At 49.2% G+C, this 22,471-nt stretch overlaps 1 protein-coding gene across 1 annotated transcript; it reads left to right on the forward strand.

Moving 5' to 3' along the window:
* The first annotated feature begins 17,048 nt into the window (after nt 1-17,048).
* Nucleotides 17,049-17,742, forward strand: LOC123085261 (disease resistance protein Pik-1). Its single transcript, XM_044506911.1, has one exon. The coding sequence runs from the start codon at nt 17,110-17,112 to the stop codon at nt 17,536-17,538; it is 429 nt and encodes a 142-aa protein (XP_044362846.1). The 5' UTR covers nt 17,049-17,109; the 3' UTR covers nt 17,539-17,742.
* The last annotated feature ends 4,729 nt before the right edge of the window (nt 17,743-22,471 follow it).

Here is a 22,471-nt window from a genome sequence, read left to right on the forward strand (position 1 = left end):
GGGGGCACCCCTAGACACACAAGTTGATCTCTAAGATCGTTCTCTTAGCCGTGTGCGGTGCCCCTTCCACCATAGTCCTCGATAATATTGTAGTGGTGCTTAGGCGAAGCCCTGCAACAGTAGAACATCAAGATCGTCACCACGCCGTCGTGCTGACGGAACTCTTCCCCGACACTTTGCTGGATCGGAGTCCGGGGATCGTCATTGAGCTTAATGTGTGCTAGAACTCGGATGTGTCGTAGTTTCGGTGCTTGATCGGTCGGGCCGTGAAGACGTACGACTACATCAACCGTGTTGTCATAACGCTTCCGTTGTCGGTCTACGAGGGTACGTAGATCACACTCTCCCCTCTCATTGCTATGCATCACCATGATCTTGCGTGTGCGTAGGAATTTTTTTGAAATTACTACGTTCCCCAACACTCTCCATTCCAAGCCCACGGATCACACAGATTATGGTGCACGCGACCAATGACAAAAATAGGGAAAGGCACAATGTTTACAAGGTTAGGAACATCTAGATGAATAGATGGATGAGAGTAATTAGAAAATTTCTCACCAAGAACGACGTAGGATTGTGAGTGTGACGGGCGATGTAGATTGAAAGGCAAAATTTATTTTCCATGATGCACAATTCAAGTTTGGTCTGATTGAAATTTCTCGTCATTGATACGGTCCTGATGGCATGGCAGGGACACACGTTTGCTTTAGCTTACTGTAGGTGTAGTCCTTTTGTTTCAGGTCCAAAGCAAAGGAAGATTGCCTTTCGGCTCATGACCAAATGAAGTAGTTTTTCAGTCTGTACAAAAAGGCATCTTTGGCCCATCAAACCCATTAAGCTACATGCAAGGGGCGATCCCTCGCGATAACCACGTCGTCACTTTTTACTGTGCCAAAACGCAGTGTAGGGAGAGATAATAATAAACAAAGTGGGGGACATGGACGAGATCGAGACGGGCAATTGGGCATGACCTAGCCCGCGTCTCCGCCACAACCCAGTCACTCTTCGTTCGACAAGGGACCGATGGGGTGATACTTTTGACTTGTTTTAAACCAGGACCATAATTTTGATGTTTGCTAAAAAAAGTAAAACAAAGTTCCAGTAACTGGATTGACCATTCAATGGAAACGACACTTCTCAAGCTATCAAGAGCATTACCTACCTCTTATTCTACAATTAAGAACATGTTATCACATAACCAAGGACTTTGTAGCCACCCCGCAATCTTAGCATGAAATCGTCAAAACCTTTCAACCTAATCGAAGGGGAAGACTTGGTTGGTCACCAAGCTCGATGGTCAGTCCAAAGTCCAAACCATTGCACATGCATAGTTGCCATTGAGTATTTTTTAGGCCCTGTTTGGTTTCAAGAGTTAGAGTTTGTTTGGATTAGTTTGGACTCAACTAACCAAAAATATCCAAACAGGAGGGTTAGTTTGGATTAGATGCATCTAACCACCCAAAAAATCTAACCCACTCAAGAGGTGCTTATTTGGGTTAGTTCTCCTAGGAACCATTAAAAGAAATATCTTTTCTCTCACTCTTCCCGCAGCAGATCCCTCCCCACTTTCTCGAAGCTTCTCGTCATCTCCCTCCCTCCCTTTCGCACCGCCTGTGAAGTCTGTTGGGGATCGTAGCAGAAATTTAAAATTTTCTACGCATCACCAAGATCAATCTATGGAGTAATCTAGCAACGAGGGGAAGGGGAGTGCATCTACATACCCTTGTAGATCGCTAAGCGGAAGCGTTGCAAGAACGCGGATGAAGGAGTCGTACTCGCAGTGATTCAGGTCGCGGTTGATTCCGATCTAAGCGCCGAACAACGGCGCCTCCGCGTTCAACACACGTGCAACCCGGTGACGTCTCCCACGCCTTGATCCATCAAGGGGAGAAGGAGAGGTTGGGGAAGACTCCATCCAGCAGCAGCACGACGGCGTGGTGGTGAAGGAGGAGCATGGCAATCCTGCAGGGCTTCGCCAAGCACCGCGGGAGAAGAGGAGGACTTGGGAGAGGGGGAGGGCTGCGCCAGAACTTGGGTGCGGCTGCTCTCCCACCCCCCACACATATATAGGGGCAAGGGAGAGGGGGGCCGGCCCCCTTAGATCCAATCTGAGGAGGGGGCGGCGGCCAGGGGGGTTGCCTTGCCCCCCAAGGCAAGGGGGCGCCCCCCTTTAGGGTTCCCCCAAACCCTAGGCGCATGGGCCCTAGGGGGGAGGCGCCCAGCCCACTAAGGGGCTGGTCCCTCTCCACACACAGCCCATAGGGCCCTCCGGGGCAGGTGGACCCTCCCGGTGGACCCCCGGAACCCCTTTGGTGGTCCCAGTACAATACCGGTAACCCCCCAAATTATTCCGGTGACCGTATGATGACTTCCCATATATAAATCTTTACCTCCGGACCATTCCGGAACTCCTCGTGATGTCCGGGATCTCATCTGGGACTCCGAATAACATTCGGTAACCACGTACATCTATTCCCTATAACCCTAGCGTCATCGAACCTTAAGTGTGTAGACCCTACGGGCTCGGGAGTCATGCAGACATGGCCGAGACAACTCTCCGGTCAATAACCAATAGCGGGATCTGGATACAACCATGTTGGTTCCCTCATGCTCCACGATGATCTCATCGGATGAACCACGATGTCAAGGATTCAATCAATCCCGTACACAATTCCCTTTGTCTACCGTTACGATACTTGCCCGAGATTCGATCGTCGGTATCCCGATACCTTGTTCAATCTCGTTACCGGCAAGTCTCTTTACTCGTTCCGTAACAGATCATCCCGTGATCAACTCCTTGGTCACATTGTGCACATTATGATGATGTCCTACCGAGTGGGCCCAAAGATACCTCTCCATTACACGGAGTGACAAATCCCACTCTCGATTCGTGCCAACCCAACAGACACTTTAGGAGATACCCGTAGTGCACCTTTATAGCCACCCAATTACGTTGTGACGTTTGGCACACCCAAAGCACTCCTACGGTATCCGGGAGTTGCACAATCTCATGGTCTAAGGAAATGATACTTGACATTAGAAAAGCTTTAGCATACGAACTACACGATCTTGTGCTAGGCTTAGGATTGGGTCTTGTCCATCACATCATTCTCCTAATGATATGATCCCGTTATTAACGACATCCAATGTCCATGGTCAGGAAACCGTAACCATCTATTGATCAACGAGCTAGTCAACTAGAGGCTTACTAGGGACATGGTGTTGTCTATGTATCCACACATGTATCTGAGTTTCCTATCAATACAATTCTAGCATGGATAATAAACGATTATCATGAATAAGGAAATATAATAATAACCAATTTATTATTGCCTCTAGGGCATATTTCCAACAGTCTCCCACTTGCACTAGAGTCAATAATCTAGTTCACATCGCCAGTGATTGACACTCACAGGTCACATCGCCATGTGACCAACATACAAAGAGTTTACTAGACTCAATAATCTAGTTCACATCACTATGTGATTAACACTCAATGAGTTCTGGGTTTGATCATGTTATGCTTGTGAGAGAGGTTGTAGTCAACGGGTCTGCAATATTCAGATCCCTATGTATTTCACAAAACTTTATGTCATATTGTAGATGCTGCTACCACGTTCCACTTGGAGCTACTCCAAATTGTTGCTCCATTATACGTATCCGGTATCTCTACTCAGAGCTATACGGACAGGTGTTAAGCTTGCATCAACGTAACTCTTTACGTCGAACTCTTTATCACCTCCATAACCGAGAAACATTTCCTTATTCCTCTAAGGATAATTTTGACCGCTATCTGGTGATCCACTCCTAGATCACCTTTGTACCCTCTTGCCAGACATGTGGCAAGGCACACATCTGGTGCGGTACTCAGCATGGCATACCGTAAAGAGCCTATGACAAAAGCATAGGGGACGACCTTCGTCCTTCCTCTTTCTTCTGCCGTGGTCAATCTTTGAGTCTTACTCAACTTCACACCTTACAACTCAGGTAAGAATCCCTTCTTTGACTGATCTATTTTGAACTCCTTCAAAAACATGTCATGGTGTGCGTTCTTTGAAAGTATCCTCAGATATCTTGATCTATCTCTATAGATCTTGATGCCCAATATGTAAGCAGCTTTATCTAGGTCTTCCTTTGAAAATCACTCTTCAAACAACCGTTTATGCTTTCCAGAAATTCTACATTATTTCGAATCAACAATATGTCATCCACATATACTTATCAGAAATGTTGTAATGCTCCCACTCACTTTCTTGTAAATACAAGTTTCTAGCAAACATTGTATAAACCTAAAAGCTTTGATCACTCTATCAAAGCATATATTCCGACTCCGAGATGCTTGCTCTAGTCCATAGAAGGATTGCTGGAGCCAGCATACCTTTTAGCATCCTTAGGATCGAAACCTTTTATTTTATCACATACAACTTTTTCTTACGAAAACTGGTAAGAAAACTTGTTTTGACATCCATCTGTCAGATTTCATAATCGAAAAATACAGCTAATGCTAACATGATTCCGACGGACTTAAACATCGCTACGGGTGAGAAAATCTCATCGTAGTCAACTCCTTGAACTTGTGAAAAGACTCTTTGCCACAAGTCGAGCTTCATAGACGGTACATTACCGTCCACGTCCGTCTTCTTCTTAAAGATCCATTTATCTCAATGACTTGCCGATCATCGAGCAAGTCCACCAAAGTCCATGCTTTGTTCTGATACATGGATCCTATCTCGGATTTCATGGCTTCTAACCATCTGTCGGAATACGGTCCCACCATTGCTTCTCCATAGTTCGTAGGTTCATTGTTGTCCAACAACATGATATCTAAGACATGATTACCGTACCACTCAGGAGTAGTACATATCCTTGTCGACCTATGAGGTTCGATAGGAACTTGATCCGAAGCTTCATGATCACTATCATTAACTTCCTCTTCAACAGATGTAGGCGCCACGGAAAACATCTTTCTGTGTTGCATCACTCTCTGGTTGAAGTAAAGGTTCGACAACCTCATCAAGTTCTATCTTCCTCCCACTCAATTCTTTCGAGAGAAACTCCTTCTCGAGAAAGGACTCTTTCTTAGCGACAAACAATTTGCCCTCGGATCTGAGGTAGAAGGTATACCCAACTGTTACCTTTGGGTATCCTATGAAGATGTATTTGTCCGTTTTTGGGTTCGAGCCTTTCCGGCTGAAGCCTTAAGTATCGCAGCCCCAAACATTAAGAAACGACAACTTTGGTTTCTTGCCAAACCAATGTTCATACGACGTCGTCTCAACGGACTTATATGGTGTCCTATCTAAAGTGAATGCAGCTGTCTCTAATGCATAACCTCAAAATAATAGTGGTAGATCAGTAAGAGACATCATAGATCGCACCATATCTCATAAGGTTTGATTATGATGTCCGGACACACCATTACGCTGTGGTGTTCCAGGTGGCTTCAACTGCGAAACAATTCCACAATGTCTTAAGTGATTGCCAAACTCATAACTCAGAAAATCCCCCTTTGATCAGATCATAGGAACATGATCTTCTTGTTATGATGATTCTTAACTTCACTCTGAAATCGCTTGAACTTTTCAAACATTTCAGACTTGTGCTTCATTAAGTAAATATACCTATATCTACTCAAATCGTCAGTGAAGATGAGAAAATAGCGATATCCACCGCATGCTTCAATTCTCATTGGATCACACGCATCAACATGTATGATTTCCAACAAGTCACTTGCCCGTTTCATTGTACCTGAAAACGGGGCCTTAGTCATCCTGCCCATGAGGCATGGCTCGCATGTGTCAAGCGATTCAAAATCAAGTGACTCCAAACATCCATCGACATGGAGTTTCTTCATGCATCTTATGCCAATATGACCTAAGCGGCAGTGCCACAAGAAAGTGGTACTATCATTATTAACTCTACATCTTTTGGCGTGAACATGCGTATTACCACGACTGAGATTTAATGAACCATCACATAGGGTGCATGACCATGAAAGGTATTATTCATGTAAACAGAATAACCATTATTCTCTAACTTAAATGAATAACCGTATTGCAATGAACATGATCTAATCATATTCATGCTCAACGTAGACACCTGATAACATTTATCTAGGTTGAATACTAATCCCGAAGGCAGATGGAGCGTGCGATGGTGATCTCATCAACTTTGGAAACACTTCCAACACACATCGTCACCTCGCCCTTAGCCAGTCTCCGTTTAGTCCGTAGATTTTGCTTCAAGTTACCAATAATAGCAACTGAACCTGTATCCAATACCCAGGTGCTACCAGGAGTACTAGTGAGGTACACATTAATAACACGTATATACTTTGTTGAAGTTGCTAGCCTTCTTATCTACCATGCATTTGGGGTAATTCCGCTACCAGTGACCATTCCCCTTACAATAGAAGCACTTAGTCTCGGGTTTGGATTCAACCTTGGGTTCCTTCACTAGAGCGGCAACTGGTTTGCCATCCATGAAATTTCCCTTCTAGCCCTTGCCCTTCTTGAAACCAGTGGTCTTGTTAAACCATCAACACTTGATGCTCCTTCTTGATTTCTACCTTTTGCGGTCTTAAGCACCGCGAACAGCTCCGGGATCAACTCCATCCCTTGCATGTCATAGTTCATCACGAAGATCTAGTAGCTTAGTGATAGTGGCTAGAGAACTCTATCAATCACTATCTTATCTGGAAGTTTAACTCCCACCTGATTTAAGTGATTGTAGCACCCAGACATTCTGAGCACATGCTCACTAGCTGAGCTATTCTCCTCCATCTTGTTGGCAAAAGAACTTGTCAGAGGTCTCATACCTCTCAACACGGCATGAGCCTGAAATCCCAATTTCAGCTCTTGGAACATCTCATATGTCTTATGGTGTTCAAAACGTCATTGGAATCCCGATTCTAAGCCGTAAAGTATGGTGCACTAAACTATCAAGTAGTCATCAGGATGTGTCTGTCAGGTGTTCACAACATCCACAGATGACGTTGTAGGGGTTTGCACATCAAGCGGTGCATCAAAGACGCAAGCCTTCTGTGTAGCAGTGAGGACACTCCTCGGACTACGGACCCAGTCCGCATCATTGCTTACAATATCTTTCAACTTAGTCTTTCTCTAGGAACGTATTGAAACAGGGAGCTACAACGTGAGCTATTTATCTATAACATATTTGTAAAGACAATTTAGACTATGTTCATGATAATTAAGTTCATCTAATCAAATTATTTAATGAACTCCCACTCAGATAGACATCCCTCTAGTCATCTAAGTGATGCATGATCCGAGTCAACTAGGCCATGTCCGATCATCACATGAGACTTACTAGTCATCATCGGTGAACATCTTCATGTTGATCGTATCTTCTATACGACTCATGTTCGACCTTTTGGTCTTCCGTGTTCCGAGGCCATGTCTGTACATGCTAGGCTCGTCAAGTCAACCTAAGTGTATTGCGTGTGTAAATCTGGCTTACACCCGTTGTATTCGAACGTTAGAATCTATCACACCTGATCATCACGTGGTGCTTCGAAACAACGAACCTTCGCCATGGTGCACAGTTAGGGAGAACACTTTCTTGAAATTATTGCGAGGGATCATCTTATTTAAGCTACCGTCGTTCTAAGCAAATAAGATGTAAAATATGATAAACATCACATGAAATCAAATAGTGACATGATATGGCCAATATCATTTTGCTCCTTTTGATCTCCATCTTCGGGGCACCATGATCATCATCGTCACCGGCATGACACCATGATCTCCATCATCGTGTCTTCATGAAGTTGTCTCGTCAACTATTACTTCTACTACTATGGCTAACGGTTTAGCAATAAAGTAAAGTAATTACATGACGTTTAAGTTGACACACATGTCATAAATAAATTAAGACAACTCCTATGGCTCCTGCCGGTTGTCATACTCATCGACATGCAAGTTGTGATTCCTATTACAAGAACATGATCAATCTCATACATCACATATATCATTCATCACATCCTTTTGGCCATATCACATCACAAGGCATATGCTGCAAAAACAAGTTAGACATCCTCTAATTGTTGTTGCAAATTTTTACGTGGCTGCTATAGGTTTCTAGCAAGAACGTTTCTTATCTACCCAAAACCACAACGTGATATGCCAATTTCTATTTACCCTTCATAAGGACCCTTTTCATCGAATCCGATCCGACTAAAGTGGGAGAGACAGACACCCGCTAGCCACCTTATGCAACTAGTGCATGTCAGTCGGTGGAACCTGTCTCACGTAAGAGTACGTGTAAGGTCGGTCCGGGCCGCTTCATCCCATGATGCCGCCGAATCAAGATAAGACTAGTAACGGCAAGTAAATTGACAAAATCAAGGCCCACAACAACTTGTGTTTTACTCGTGCATAGAAACTACGCATAGACCTAGCTCATGATGCCACTGTTGGGGATCGTAGCAGAAATTTAAAATTTTCTACGCATCACCAAGATCAATCTATGGAGTAATCTAGCAACAAGGGGAAGGGGAGTGCATCTATATACCCTTGTAGATCGCTAAGCGGAAGCGTTGCAAGAACGCGGATGAAGGAGTCGTACTCGCAGCGATTCAGATCGCGGTTGATTCCGATCTAAGCGCCGAACAATGGCGCCTCTGCGTTCAACACACGTGCAGCCCGATGACGTCTCCCACGCCTTGATCCAGCAAGGGGAGAAGGAGAGGTTGGGGAAGACTCCATCCAGCAGCAGCACGACGACGTGGTGGTGAAGGAGGAGCGTGTCAATCCTCTAGGGCTTCGCCAAGCACCGGGAGAGAAGAGGAGGACTTGGGAGAGGGGGAGGGCTGCGCCAGAACTTGGGTGCGGCTGCCCTCCCACCCCCACATATATATAGGGGCAAGGGAGAGGGGGGGCGGCCCCCTCAGATCCAATCTGAGGAGGGGCGGCGGCCAGGGGGGTTGCCTTGCCCCCCAAGGCAAGGGGCGCCCCCCTTTAGTGTTCCCCCTAAACCCTAGGCGCATGGGCCCTAGGGGGGAGGTGCTCAGCGCACTAAGGGGCTGGTCCCTCTCCACACACAGCCCATAGGGCCCTCCGGGGCAGGTGGACCCTCCCGGTGGACCCCTCGGAACCCCTTTGGTGGTCCCGCTACAATACCGGTAACCCCCCGAATTATTTCGGTGACCGTATGATGACTTCCCATATATAAATCTTTACCTCCGGACCATTCCGGAACTCCTCGTGACATCCGAGATCTCATTCGGGACTCCGAATAACATTCGGTAACCACATACATCTATTCCCTATAACCCTAGCGTCATCGAACCTTAACTGTGTAGACCCTACAGGCTCAGGAGTCATGCAGACATGGTCGAGACAACTCTCCGGTCAACAACCAACAGCGGGATCTGGATACCCATGTTGGTTCCCACATGCTCCATGATGATCTCATCGGATGAACCACGATGTCAAAGATTCAATCAATCCCGTATACAATTCCCTTTGTCTATTGGTACGATACTTGCCCGAGATTCGATCGTCGGTATCCCAATACCTTGTTCAATCTCGTTACCGGCAAGTCTCTTTACTCGTTCCGTAACACATCATCCCGTGATCAACTCCTTGGTCACATTGTGCACATTATGATGATGTCCTACCGATTGGGCCCAGAGATACCTCTCCGTTACACGGAGTGACAAATCCCAGTCTCGATTCGTGCCAACCCAACAAACACTTTCGGAGATACCCGTAGTGCACCTTTATAGCCACCCAATTATGTTGTGACGTTTGGCACACCCAAAGCACTCCTACGGTATCCGGGAGTTGCACAATCTCATGGTCTAAGGAAATGATACTTGACATTAGAAAAGTTTTAGCATACGAACTACACGATCTTGTGCTAGGCTTAGGATTGGGTCTTGTCCATCACATCATTCTCCTAATAATGTGATCCCGTTATCAACAACATTCAATGTCCATGGTCAGGAAACCGTAACCATCTATTGATCAACGAGCTAGTCAACTAGAGGCTTACTAGGGACATGGTGTTGTCTATGTATCCACACATGTATCCGAGTTTCCTATCAATACAATTCTAGCATGGATAATAAACGATTATCATGAACAAGGAAATATAATAATAACCAATTTATTATTGCCTCTAGGGCATATTTCCAACAAAGTCGTCCCGCCGTATCCGCGCTTCCGTTCGCCGCTGGTAAGCAGCCCCGCCCTATCCTCCCGTTCCAACCCCCTCGTGTTCCCGCGGTCCGTCCGCCCGCCAGTAAGTAGTCGCGGCTCCTTGCCTGGCCCGCCCCCGTCGGCCTCGCTCCGCCAAATCCGGCAAGTAATAGTGTATGATGTGGGAATTATGTGTTGTATTCCTCAGGTGCAAACGCACGTATATATGATGTACAGGAGTAGGCCACGACCTGAACTATACCAGGCAACTAGGAGGTGGACCCAATACATAAATATGCACAACACATATACTCAACACCCCCCCCCGCAGTACAAGCGGCACCACGGCTGACGCAAAGACTGGACCGGAACTCCTCAAATGACGCCGTAGGCAAGCTCTTGGTCATGATATCTGCGAATTGTTGGGAAGTAGGAACGTGTAAACCACGAATATGGCCAAGGGCCACCTGTTCCCGAACAAAATGAATTCCAACTCAATATGCTTGGTCCGTCGATGATGCACCGGGTTAGCGGAGAGGTAGACCGCCGAGACGTTGTCGCAGTAGACCATCGTGGCACGGTCAACAGGGCAAGAGAGCTCCTGAAGCAGCTGGCGAAGCGACGAACACTCAGCGACAGCGTTGGCCACCGCACGATACTCGGCCTCAGCACTGGAACGAGAGACCGTAGGCTGCCGCTTGGACGACCACGAGATAAGTGAGGGTCCAAGGTAGACACAATAGCCCGTTGTGGAGCGACGAGTGTCAGGGCAGCCCGCCCAGTCTGCATCGGAGTAGGCGGTGAGGGTGGTGTCGGCGGAGGCATGAAGCGTGACGCCAAGATCCATAGTGCCACAGATATAGCGGAGAATCCTCTTGATGGCAACCCAGTGAACGTCTCGAGGAGCATGCATATGAAGACACACCTGCTGCACGACATACTGGATCTCCGGTCAAGTCAGAGTGAGGTACTGGAGAGCACCAACGAGAGATCGGTAGAAAGCAGCATCCGAAACAGGAGAACCATCCGTGGTAGAAAGCTTGGCCTTCGTATCAACAGGCGTAGCGGCAGGCTTGCAGTTAAGCATGCCGGTGCGCTCCAGGAGCTCGTGAGCGTACTTCCGCTGATGAAGGAAGAAGCCATCCGGACGGCGCACCACCTCGACCCCGAGGAAGTAGTGCAAAGGACCCAAGTCCTTGATGGCAAACTCAGCGCGAAGACGAGCCGTGAGCTGACTGAGAAGGCCAGCCTTACATGCCGTCAGGATGATGTCATCGACATAAAGCAGCAAGTAGGCCATGCCAGAGCCCTGATGATAGACGAAGAGCGAGGCGTCCGAGCGGGTAGAGCGGAACCCAAGCTGGTGGAGAAACGCCGTGATGCGCTGGTACCAAGCGCGCGGAGCCTGCTTGAGTCCGTACAAGGACCGCGAAAGCAGGCACACGTGGTCGGGAAGCACCGGGTCAACAAACCAAGTGGGCTGCTGGCAGAAGACCTGCTCCTCGAGGTGACCATGAAGGAAGGCGTTCGAGACGTCCATCTGGTGCACCGGCCAAGCACGGGAGACCGCAAGGTGGAGAACCGTGCGTATCGTGCCGGGCTTGACGACCGGAGCGAAGGTGTCGGTGAAGTCGATGCCAGCACGCTGTCAGAAGCCACGAACAACCCAGCGCGCTTTGTAGCGATCAAGGGTACCATCAGGACGGAGCTTGTGTTTGAAAACCCACTTCCCGGTAATCATGTTGGCGTGCCGGGGACGGGGAACAAGCTGCCATGTCCGGTTGCGCAACAGGGCGTCAAACTCCTCTTGCATCACAGCCATCCAGAGCGGGTCACGAAGAGCAACTCGAACGGAGGACGGCAACGGGGACGACTCAGAGGTGGATGCCGCATGGACATAGTCATCCGAGGCGTAGCGAGAGCTCGGCCGAAGGACGCCCGTACGGGCGCGGGTGACCACACCGGCCACATGTGCCGGGGGAGGCGCCGACATCGAGGGTGCTGGGGGCGCCGAGGGGGGCGCCGGGGGGGGGGGGAGGGCTGGGGGCGCCAATGTCGGGGGCGTCGGGGCCGCCAATGTCGCGGCTGTAGGAGGCACCGTAAGCGAGGGGCGCGCCTCAAAGCCAGGGGGCGGGCTAAGAGAGGCGCGCGAGCGCCCTGGGACAGGCATCGAAGAGCCCGCGTCACCGGTGGCGGGAGGAATAGCCGGGGGTACCTCCTGAAACAGAAACACATGCTCATCAAAGTAAATGTGCCGGGAAGTGAAGACACGATGGGAGACGGGATCGTAGCACCGATATCCCTTGGAGTTAGAGGGGTAGCCGATGAAAATGCAAGCGACAGAACGAGGTGCGAGTTTGTGAGGAGCGGAGTCGGCAGTGCTAGGATAGCAAAGGCACCCGAAAATACGCAAGCCATCATAAGATGGGGGCGTACCGAAGAGAAGATGGTGAGGTGCATAGTTCCACCGTGGGCGGCAAAGGCGAATGTTAAGGAGAAGTGAAGCAGTAGCGAGTGCGTCTGGCCAAAAACGAGGCGGCACATTAGCATGGAACAAGCGCGTGCGAACGCAGTCGTTTAGAGTGCGAAGGACGCGTTCGGCTTGACCGTTCTGCTGTGAAGTATACGGGTATGTGAGATGAAAAAAATGTGCCGTGGTGCGACAGAAAAGTGCGGAAAGCAAGGTTGTCGAACTCTTTTCCATTGTCAGTCTGAAGAGCAAGAATGGGACGCCCAAACTGCGTGCTGACATAGGATTAAAAAGCCGTCAAAGTGGAGAGTGTGTCTGACTTTCGTCGTAAAGGAAACGTCCACACATAGTGAGAATAATCATCAAGGATAACCAGATAATATAAATAGCCCGAATTACTAGGAACCGGAGAGGTCCACACATCGCTATGAATCAACTGAAAAGGAAAAGAAGCTATGGTGGTGGAGTTACTAAACGGGAGGCGAACATGTTTGCCGACACGACATGCATGACAGGTGTGATCCTCTATCTTATTACAACTGAAACTGAAACTCCTAAGAATATGACGAAGTGTGACGGGGTTAGGATGACCCAAACGAGCGTGCCAGAGATCGACGCCGGCGGAGAGAGCAACCGGTGCAGTGGTGGAGGTGGACGACGGATGCACCAGAGAGAGCTCGTCGAGGCTGTCACATCGGTGAAGTACCATCCTGGTTCGAGCGTCCTTGACACAAAAACCAAGCTCGTCAAATTCAACAGTAACAGGATTTTCACGGGTTAAACAACGAACGGAAACAAAGTTCATAATAAGATGAGGTGAGACAAGTATGTTAGACAAAGTAATAGGCATGGAATTAGAAGGAAAAGAAGTGTGCCCGACATGTGTGATAGGGAGGGTGGAACCGTTGCCAACAATGATGCGGCGCTCGGTGGTGATGGGAGTGAAGGAGGCAAGATTACCAGGATGAGCAAACATGTGAGCCGTAGCCCCGGTGTCCATGTACCAATCACCGCCTCCAGTGTAGTTGTTCGGTGTAGGCGCAGTGTGCAGCGCGGCGAGGAGCGCCGGATCCCAAGGAGCCGGTGGCAGGGCCGGCGAGGGTGGCGTCGGGGTCGCAGGGAGACCGTAGGCGCCACTTAGCTGCGGCAGTGGGTATCCTCCGTACGACTGCGGAGCCGCGTAGTACACCTGATGCGTCGGTGGGCGCGGCACAGGAAGGGTCGGTGCAGGAGCCCGTGGAACCGGCATGGTGTAGGCATGAACGACACCGGTCCACGGGTTGTAGCCGGAGGCCCACGGAGGGGGCACCTGGAACTACTGCTGCTGCTGACGTGGCTGGCCGGCACCCGGCGGCTGCTGCTGCTGACCACCGCGGCGGCCCCCACCGCGCCGACCCCCGCAGCGCCGTTCGGCGGGAGGGGCAGGCAGCCCATAGGGCAGCGGGAGTAGCCCCGACTGCTGGGTGGCCGGGTACGGCGGCGACGCCGGGGATGGCGCCGGATGGCGCTGCGAAGGGGGCGCGGTCGGGGCGGCGGGAGGCGCCGCGGAGGCGCCGCGGGTGGTGCCGGCGGCGAGAGCGGTGTGGATGGCCCGCGCCTTCACCTGCTTCATCCGCCGCTCCCCCAAGCGGAGATACGCAACGAACTTGGCGAAGGACGGGTTGGGGATGAGGCTGAGATTCGCCGCGGCGTTGCCGAAGTCCTTGTTGAGCCCGGCGGTGAGCGTGCTGAGGAGGAGGTCATCATCGATCTTCGCGCCAATATCGCGGAGCTCGTCAGCGAGAGTTTTCAGGCGGCGACAATAGTCGTCGATGGAGGCGTTGTCCTGGTGACACCCAAAAAACTCTTGCTGCAAAAAAACACGACGCTGGAGTTGATTGTCGATGAAGAGCCCGTTCAGTTTGGTCCACATGTCGCAGGCATCGTCACCGTCCGCCATGACCGTCTGGAAGAGGTCCGGCGAGATGGTGAGGAAAAACCAGCGGATGATCGTGGTGTCGATGGTGGACCAGTCATGGAACTGGGGACGAGGCTGGAGTCGACGGTGCCGTCCATGTGGTCGATGAGGTGATACTCCCGAAACACGAGGAGAAAATACGTCATCCACGTGTAGTAGGAGGAGTTCGTCTGGAAGAGACGAACCGGCACCGGCTCGAAGATGTTCAGGTTGCGAAGAACGTTCACATTAGGAGGGTTGGCGTTGGCGAACGGGTTGGAATTGATGAACGTGGAAGAGATGACGGACGACATCGCAAGGGTGAGACGGCACGGTTGCTGCGGCGAAAACTGAGAGGAAAAAGACAGCTACGACACGAAGCGGCGGGGGCTGCTTGGTGGAGCGGCTCGGAGCTAGCGAACGCGGGCGGCGATGTGTGCTAGCGAGCTGGGGTAGTGATCAACAGGCTCTGCGATTGATTTGTTGGCAACTAGCGGGAAAGTGTGCATGCACGATCAATGGTTTGGCGGCTAGCGGGGAAGTGTGCAGGCGCGATCGGTGGCTGGCTTTGTTTGGCGGCTAGCGGGGAGGTGTCCTGGCGCGAGCGAGAGGCGGCCAGCAGGCGTGATCGGGAGGCGGCCAGCAGCGCGAGAGGCGCGCGGCTAGCGGGGAGGGAGGCACACGGCGGCGGCGGCGGAAGCAAGGAGAAAACCTAAAAAACGGGAGTATTTAACCAAAAACTACCACAATTCGCGGAAACGTGACAGGAAATTACCACTTTACGATTTTGTACCGAAAACTACCACTTTTTTATTAATCCGTGACAAAAAACTACCAAGTGTGAAAACTGCTCGCTTTACCTGGGTTAAACGCAAATCTGACTGCCCGACCCCACACATAAACGGGCTAAAAATGCAATCGGGTCCCTAGTTTTTCTTCAAAAAAGCAATCGGGTCCTCCGCCTCCTTCTCCGGTGAAGACCACCGCCGCCTCGATCTCTTTCTCCGGTGACCCGCGTGCCTCCTCTGAGTTCATGGCGGAGCTGGTGTGGCCGGAGCGGCTGGCGCCAAACCTTCCATCCTCCTGCCAGACGTCGTCGCCGGCGGCGTGCGTACCTCCTGCTTTTTCCCCTTCCCTCTCTCTCATCGACTGATTTCCCCACCTGGCGACCAGCGGGCACATGCGGTGAGCTCGGCACGCGCAGGCGGCGAGACTTGCGGGGCGCGGCAGCCACCAGGGAGCGCGTGCGAGAAAGAGGGGGAGGTGGTCCGAACCTGCACCAGAGGCGGGAAACGCTGGCGGCGCCGGCGAGGTCGGCAAGGTCGTCGCAGGGGGAGAGGTCCTCCCGACGCAGTCGACGAAGCCTGCGGGGTACATGCGGCGACCAGCGGCTCACGGCAGAGCATGGCGGCCAGCGGCGGCGCGTCACCGCTGCACGGACGAGGCGAGCAGGTGCGACGCGGTTCGCGGCAGCATGTAGCGAGGCCAGCAGGGCCGCTACGCAGCTTGGCCTGGCAAGTGGCAGCTCCGACCGCAACGAGCAGCGGTAGTGCATGGCCATGGCTAGCTAGCCTGGCAACTCCGACGGTGTTGGGTACACCGTACACAAGCAGCTAGTGCGGTAGTGTCTCCGCCGCCGGCCATCTTGCTCGCATTGGAGCGTGTGGGGGCTGCCGGCGTGCCTGTGCCTTCCCGGCGAGATGGGCGAGCTGGGGGGCTGATTGCTTTTTCTATACTGACGTGTGGGCCAACTCGTCATAATTGAGTTTAAACAAGTTGAATCGGACACTTTTTATACATGGTAGTTTTTAGTCAAAGATTAGTGAAAAAATGGTAGTTTTTCGCACAAATTTGTAAAGTGGTAGTTTATAGGCACGGTTCCATGAATTGTGGTAGTTTTTTGTTAAATACTCTAAAAAACTGATACCATGTATGATGTGGGAATTATGTGTTGTATTCCTCAAGTGCAAACGCGCGTATATATGATGTACAGGAGTAGGCTATGACCTTAACTATACAAGACAACTAGGAGGTGAACCCAATACATAAATATGCACAACACATATACTCAATAAATAGGATTTAAAGTAGCCAAATGGTTGAGAAAGAACATTTATTGTCAATCTAATCATGTCATTCAAATACCTTTTTGATTAGAATTAATTTAGGGTTAGAATCTAACTCTAACCTCCAACTCATATCCAAACAGGACCGTAGTATGAGTACAAGTGGAGTTCCCGTGGTTGGCAAGCAACGGGACAAAACTGACAACGCGTCCGAGGCAACGAGACAGAGCGCAGTGAGTGTGAGTTTAAAAGCCCAAGTCGTATAAACAAAACAAGTCTTCTTGCTGCACCGCGTCTTCATCAGTGTGGAAACCTCCAACGAAGCTGCTACTCTGCTTTCTCGCTCGCCCAACCTCTTTGATTCTGGCCTTATATATACGGATTGCATCCTTGCAGCGAAGGGCACTCTGCTTCTCACCCACCGCAAGCTCCACCTCCACTCCACTCACAACCAGACGCAGCAGCCAGCCAGCAATGACGCAGAGGATCGTGATCGCCGTGCAGATGGCGAGCAGCAGGTGCCGGTCCAAGGCGCTGGCGCTGGTGGCGGCCACGCCGGGGGTGGACTCGGTGGCGCTGGCCGGGGACGCCAAGGACCAGGTGGTGGTCGTCGGCCACGGCGTCGACTCGGTCAAGCTCACCAGCGCCCTTCGCAGGAAGGTCGGCCACGCGCAGCTGCTGCAGGTCGGCGACGTCAAGAAGGAGGACCCGAAGAAGCCGGCGGCCGCCGTGGTCGAACACTACCCGCACTCGGGGTACTCCTACCCGTACGGCTACTACTACCCATCGCAACCGGCGCCGGTGAACGTCTTCTACGGGCAGCAGCACTACCCTGCAGCCGCGGTCGAGGCGTGCGGGTACCCATGCTCGCGGCCGGAGCCGGGCACCTGTTCGGTAATGTAGATATGGAAGGAGGAATTTGTTGGTTAATCCTGCCGCGTGTATGTACTAAGGTTCAGCTAGCAATAGTGTCGAATTTCAGTTAGTTACTGGCATCAAGTTCAGTTCTTGTGTTTGCTTAGATCCTATTCCTATGTAATCGCCTGCGACCTGCAGTTCAAAGCCTCAAAGAGCAGAGTTTCTAACAAGCAGACCGTCGGCATGAGAGTCAAATGCGCCACTAGTCGATGAACTCAAACTGATTGCACACTTTAAACCAACAACTCAAGAAGTGATCGGATTTAGTCCGTAAACCCGTTGATTTGATCAAATAAAGCCAAAACCGGCCGGACAGGGAAGAAAACGGCCACATGGATGCCATGTCATCATTCCTTTGACTGCTCGTGAATTCACTATTCTTAACAGGGGTCTACTTGTAAAGTGGCCTGGTTTTTTTTCATAAACCATGCTAAAGTCGTTTGGAGTGAAAAAGTACTTTATTAGAAAATTGTACCTCACCTGTTAGGAATATGCAATGTCTCAATGACCACTACAACAACACCAGGTTTGCACACCGAAATGCAGCCCAGAGGATCTATTTATACGTAGAATCAGGAGAGAGAGAAAAATCAGGCATTCCCATCCGATCGTTTTTCAATCAGGCGATCTCTCTCCTTATGTTTCACTTGACTGTTGCCTTACGAATGCTATTGCCATTGAAGTCATGTTCTATATATTGTCTGAAGTGTGAGTTATATATTGAATGTGACATTTTATATTGTCGACAAGATGTATATATATTACTTTTATATATTCCGTCTATTGGAACATAAATCACTTCATAGTGTATATACATGTATAGCAAAAGGCTGCCTATTGGAACATGAATTGCTTCATGGTGTATTGGTCAGGAAGCCAATTTCTAAACTAGACTGCCTGTGTTCAAATCCTTAGAACAAACGTTTTAATATTATATATACATACCCGTTGTTGTTCCAGTGGTTGCTGAGGCATTGTCTATGTTGTACGACCAAGGTTCAAGTCCTAGGAAACACAAATTTTTAGAACCTTTTCACTCCAAATGACATTATCATGATTTGTGAAAGAAAACCCGGCCACTTTGCAAATAGACCCCCATAAAAAATAGTGAATTCATGGTAGTTAAAGGGACGATGACATAGCATCTACGTAGCCGGTTTTTTTCCCGGTCAGGCCGGTTTTGGCCTTATTTGATCAAATCAACGAGTTGTGGGGCTAAACCAATCACTTCTCCAGTTGTTGGTCAAAATGTGCAATTAATTTGAGTTCGTGCACTAGTGGCGCATTTCACTCATCGGCATGACAAGCCCGGTTTCCACTTTGCAGTCCAGCAAAATCTGTCACGCGCCCAAAAAATGGACAACATGGCGGTGTTACCACAAATATTCTGCTCCAATCCGCAATCGGCTTCCGGAACCGAGATCTGGGGTGGTGGTTTATTCTGATGGTTCCAACAAATCTGATCCTGCAGGGGTTAACACTCAACAGCAGAGATCGTCCACGTCTAGTATGTTCTCCTTTCCTGTGGTATGATGAAAGTCTTCCAACCCAAACCCATTCTTGATAAAACAACCGAGGAAACAAAATACTTGAGTTAGCTACATGTTTGAGATTGGCAGAGACTTCTAGTACCAATTTCAGATGTTTGAGCTGCCAAGCTCACACGTCATGGAGAAGGAAGGATGGTTCATAGGTGTGTTGTTTCAGGGGCACTATATACCAGAATGGGCAAGCGTTTCACAAAAACAAAAAAAAGAATGGCCAAGCACGAGTGCTCTACTTAGTAGTGGAAAACTAACAGTCGTGCTGCAATCGACTAACGCTGCAGTTAAATGCAGAGGTGTTAGGACTAATACCGGAGGTAGTTGCAGTTGCAGAGGTGCTGCTCCATGCGAGAGAAATTCCATCATTCTAAATTAAAAGATACATGTCGTTGTTTTAACTTTAATAACCAATTAATGGGAACATGTTGGTATTGGTTAAGGTCATAATGGAAATAAGTCAAATAACTAGAAGGAAACTGAATAAAATAAAATAACTTTCTTAGGGGTCTTTATGAGAAGATCATAGTTAAGATCATGGTGGAAGAAACCACAAATATATTGTTAGCAAGGAAAGATCACTTAAGTGAAGGAAATATGCCCTAGAGGCAATAATAAAGTTATTATTTATTTCCTTATATCATGATAAAAGTTTATTATTCATGCTAGAATTGTATTAACCGGAAACATAATACATGTGTGAATACATAGACAAACAGAGTGTCACTAGTATGCCTCTACTTGACTGACTAGCTCGTTAATCAAAGATGGTTATGTTTCCTAACCATGGACAAAGAGTTGTTATTTGATTAACGGGATCACATCATTAGTTGAATGATCTGATTGACATGACCCATTCCATTAGCTTAGCACCTGATCGTTTAGTATGTTGCTATTGCTTTCTTCATGACTTATACATGTTCCTATGACTATGAGATTATGCAACTCCCGTTTGCCAGAGGAACACTTTGTGTGCTACCAAACGTCACAACGTAACTGGGTGATTATAAAGGAGCTCTACAGGTGTCTCCAAAGGTACATGTTGGGTTGGCGTATTTCGAGATTAGGATTTGTCACTTCGATTGTCGGAGAGGTATCTCTGGGCCCTCTCGGTAATGCACATCACTTAAGCCTTGCAAGCATTGCAACTAATGAGTTAGTTACGGGATGATGTATTACAAAACGAGTAAAGAGACTTGCCGGTAACGAGATTGAACTAGGTATAGGATACCGACGATCGAATCTCGGGCAAGTAACATACCGATGACAAAGGGAACAACGTATGTTGTTATGCGGTCTGACCGATAAAAGATCTTCGTAGAATATGTAGGAGCCAATATGAGCATCCAGGTTCCGCTATTGGTTATTGACCGGAGACGTGTCTCGGTCATGTCTACATTGTTCTCGAACCCGTAGGGTCCGCACGCTTAAGGTTACGATGACAGTTATATTATGAGCTTATGCATTTTGATGTACCAAAGGTTGTTCGGAGTCCCGGATGTGATCACGGACATGACGAGGAGTCTCGAAATTGTCGAGACGTAAAGATTGATATATTGGAAGCCTATGTTTGGATATCGGAAGTGTTCCGGGTGAAATCGGGATTTTACCGGAGTACCGGGAGGTTACCGGAACCCCCCGGGAGGTATATGGGCCTTAGTGGGCCTTAGTGGAAGAGAGGAGAGGTGGCCAGAGATGGGCCGCGCGCCCCTCCCCCCTTGGTCCGAATTGGACAAGGAGAGGGGGCCGACCCCCCTTCCTCCTCTCTCTCCTCCCCCCCTCCATGAATCCTATTCCAACTAGGAAAGGGGGGGAGTCCTACTCCCAGAAGGAGTAGGACTCCTCCTGGCGCGCCAAACCTTGGCCGGCCGGCCCCCCTCCCTTGAACCTTTATATACGGAGGCAGGGGCACCCCTAGAGACACAAGTTGATCCACGTGATCATATTCTTAGCCGTGTGCGGTGCCCCCTTCCACCATAGTCCTCGATAATATTGTAGCGGTGCTTAGGCGAAGCCTTGCGACGGTAGTACATCAAGATCGTCACCACACCGTCGTGCTGACGGAACTCTTCCTCGACACTTTGCTGGATCGAAGTCCGCGGATCGTCATCGAGTTGAACGTGTGCTAGAACTCGGAGGTGCCGTAGTTTCGGTGCTTGATCGGTCGGGCCGTGGAGACGTATGACTACATCAACCAAACGCTTCCATTGTCGATCTACAAGGGTACGTAGATCATACTCTCCCCTCTCGTTGCTATGCATCACCATGATCTTGCGTGAGCGTAGGAAAATTTTGAAATTACTACGAAACCCAACAGTGGCATCAGAGCCTAGGTTTTATATGTTGATGTTATATGCACGAGTAGAACACAAGTGAGTTGTGGGCGATATAAGTCATACTGCTTACCAGCATGTCATACTTTGGTTCGGCGGTATTGTTGGACGAAGCGGCCCGGACCGACATTACGCGTACGCTTACGCGAGACCGGTTCTCCGGACGTGCTTTGCACATTGGTGGCTTGCGGGTGACAGTTTCTCTAACTTTAGTTGAACCGAGTGTGGCTACGCCCGGTCCTTGCGAAGGTTAAAACAGCACCAACTTGACAAACTATCCTTGTGGTTTTGATGCATAGGTAAGATTGGTTCTTGCCTAAGCCCGTAGCAGCCACGTAAAACATGCAACAACAAAGTAGAGGACGTCTAACTTGTTTTTGCAGGGCATGTTGTGATGTGATATGGTCAAAACATGATGCTAAATTTTATTGTATGAGATGATCATGTTTTGTAACCGAGTTATCGGCAACTCGCAGGAGCCATATGGTTGTCGCTTTATTGTATGCAAATGCAATCGCGCTGTAATGCTTTACTTTATCACTAAGCGGTTGCGATAGTCGTGGAAGCATAAAATTGGCGAGACGACAACGATGCTACGATGGAGATCAAGGTGTCGCACCGGTGACGATGGTGATCATGACGGTGCTTCGGAGATGGAGATCACAAGCACAAGATGATGATGGCCATATCATATCACTTATATTGATTGCATGTGATGTTTATCTTTTATGCATCTTATCTTGCTTTGATTGACGGTAGCATTATAAGATGATCTCTCACTAAATTATCAAGAAGTGTTCTCCCTGAGTATGCACCGTTGCGAAAGTTCTTCGTGCTGAGACACCACATGATGATCGGGTGTGATAGGCTCTACGTTCAAATACAACGGGTGCAAAACAGTTGCACACGCGGAATACTCAGGTTATACTTGACGAGCCAAGCATATACAGATATGGCCTCGGAACACGGAGACCGAAAGGTCGAGCGTGAATCATATAGTAGATATGATCAACATAGTGATGTTCACCAATGAAACTACTCCAT

This window comes from Triticum aestivum, chromosome 1A, assembly GCF_018294505.1.
Source record: "Triticum aestivum cultivar Chinese Spring chromosome 1A, IWGSC CS RefSeq v2.1, whole genome shotgun sequence".
Classification (NCBI taxonomy): Eukaryota; Viridiplantae; Streptophyta; class Magnoliopsida; order Poales; family Poaceae; genus Triticum; species Triticum aestivum.

What these genes read in the sequence shown, in the direction of transcription:
- LOC123085261 (XM_044506911.1), top strand. Translation starts at nt 17,110, where the DNA reads ATGACGCAGAGGATCGTGATCGCCGTGCAGATGGCGAGCAGCAGGTGC.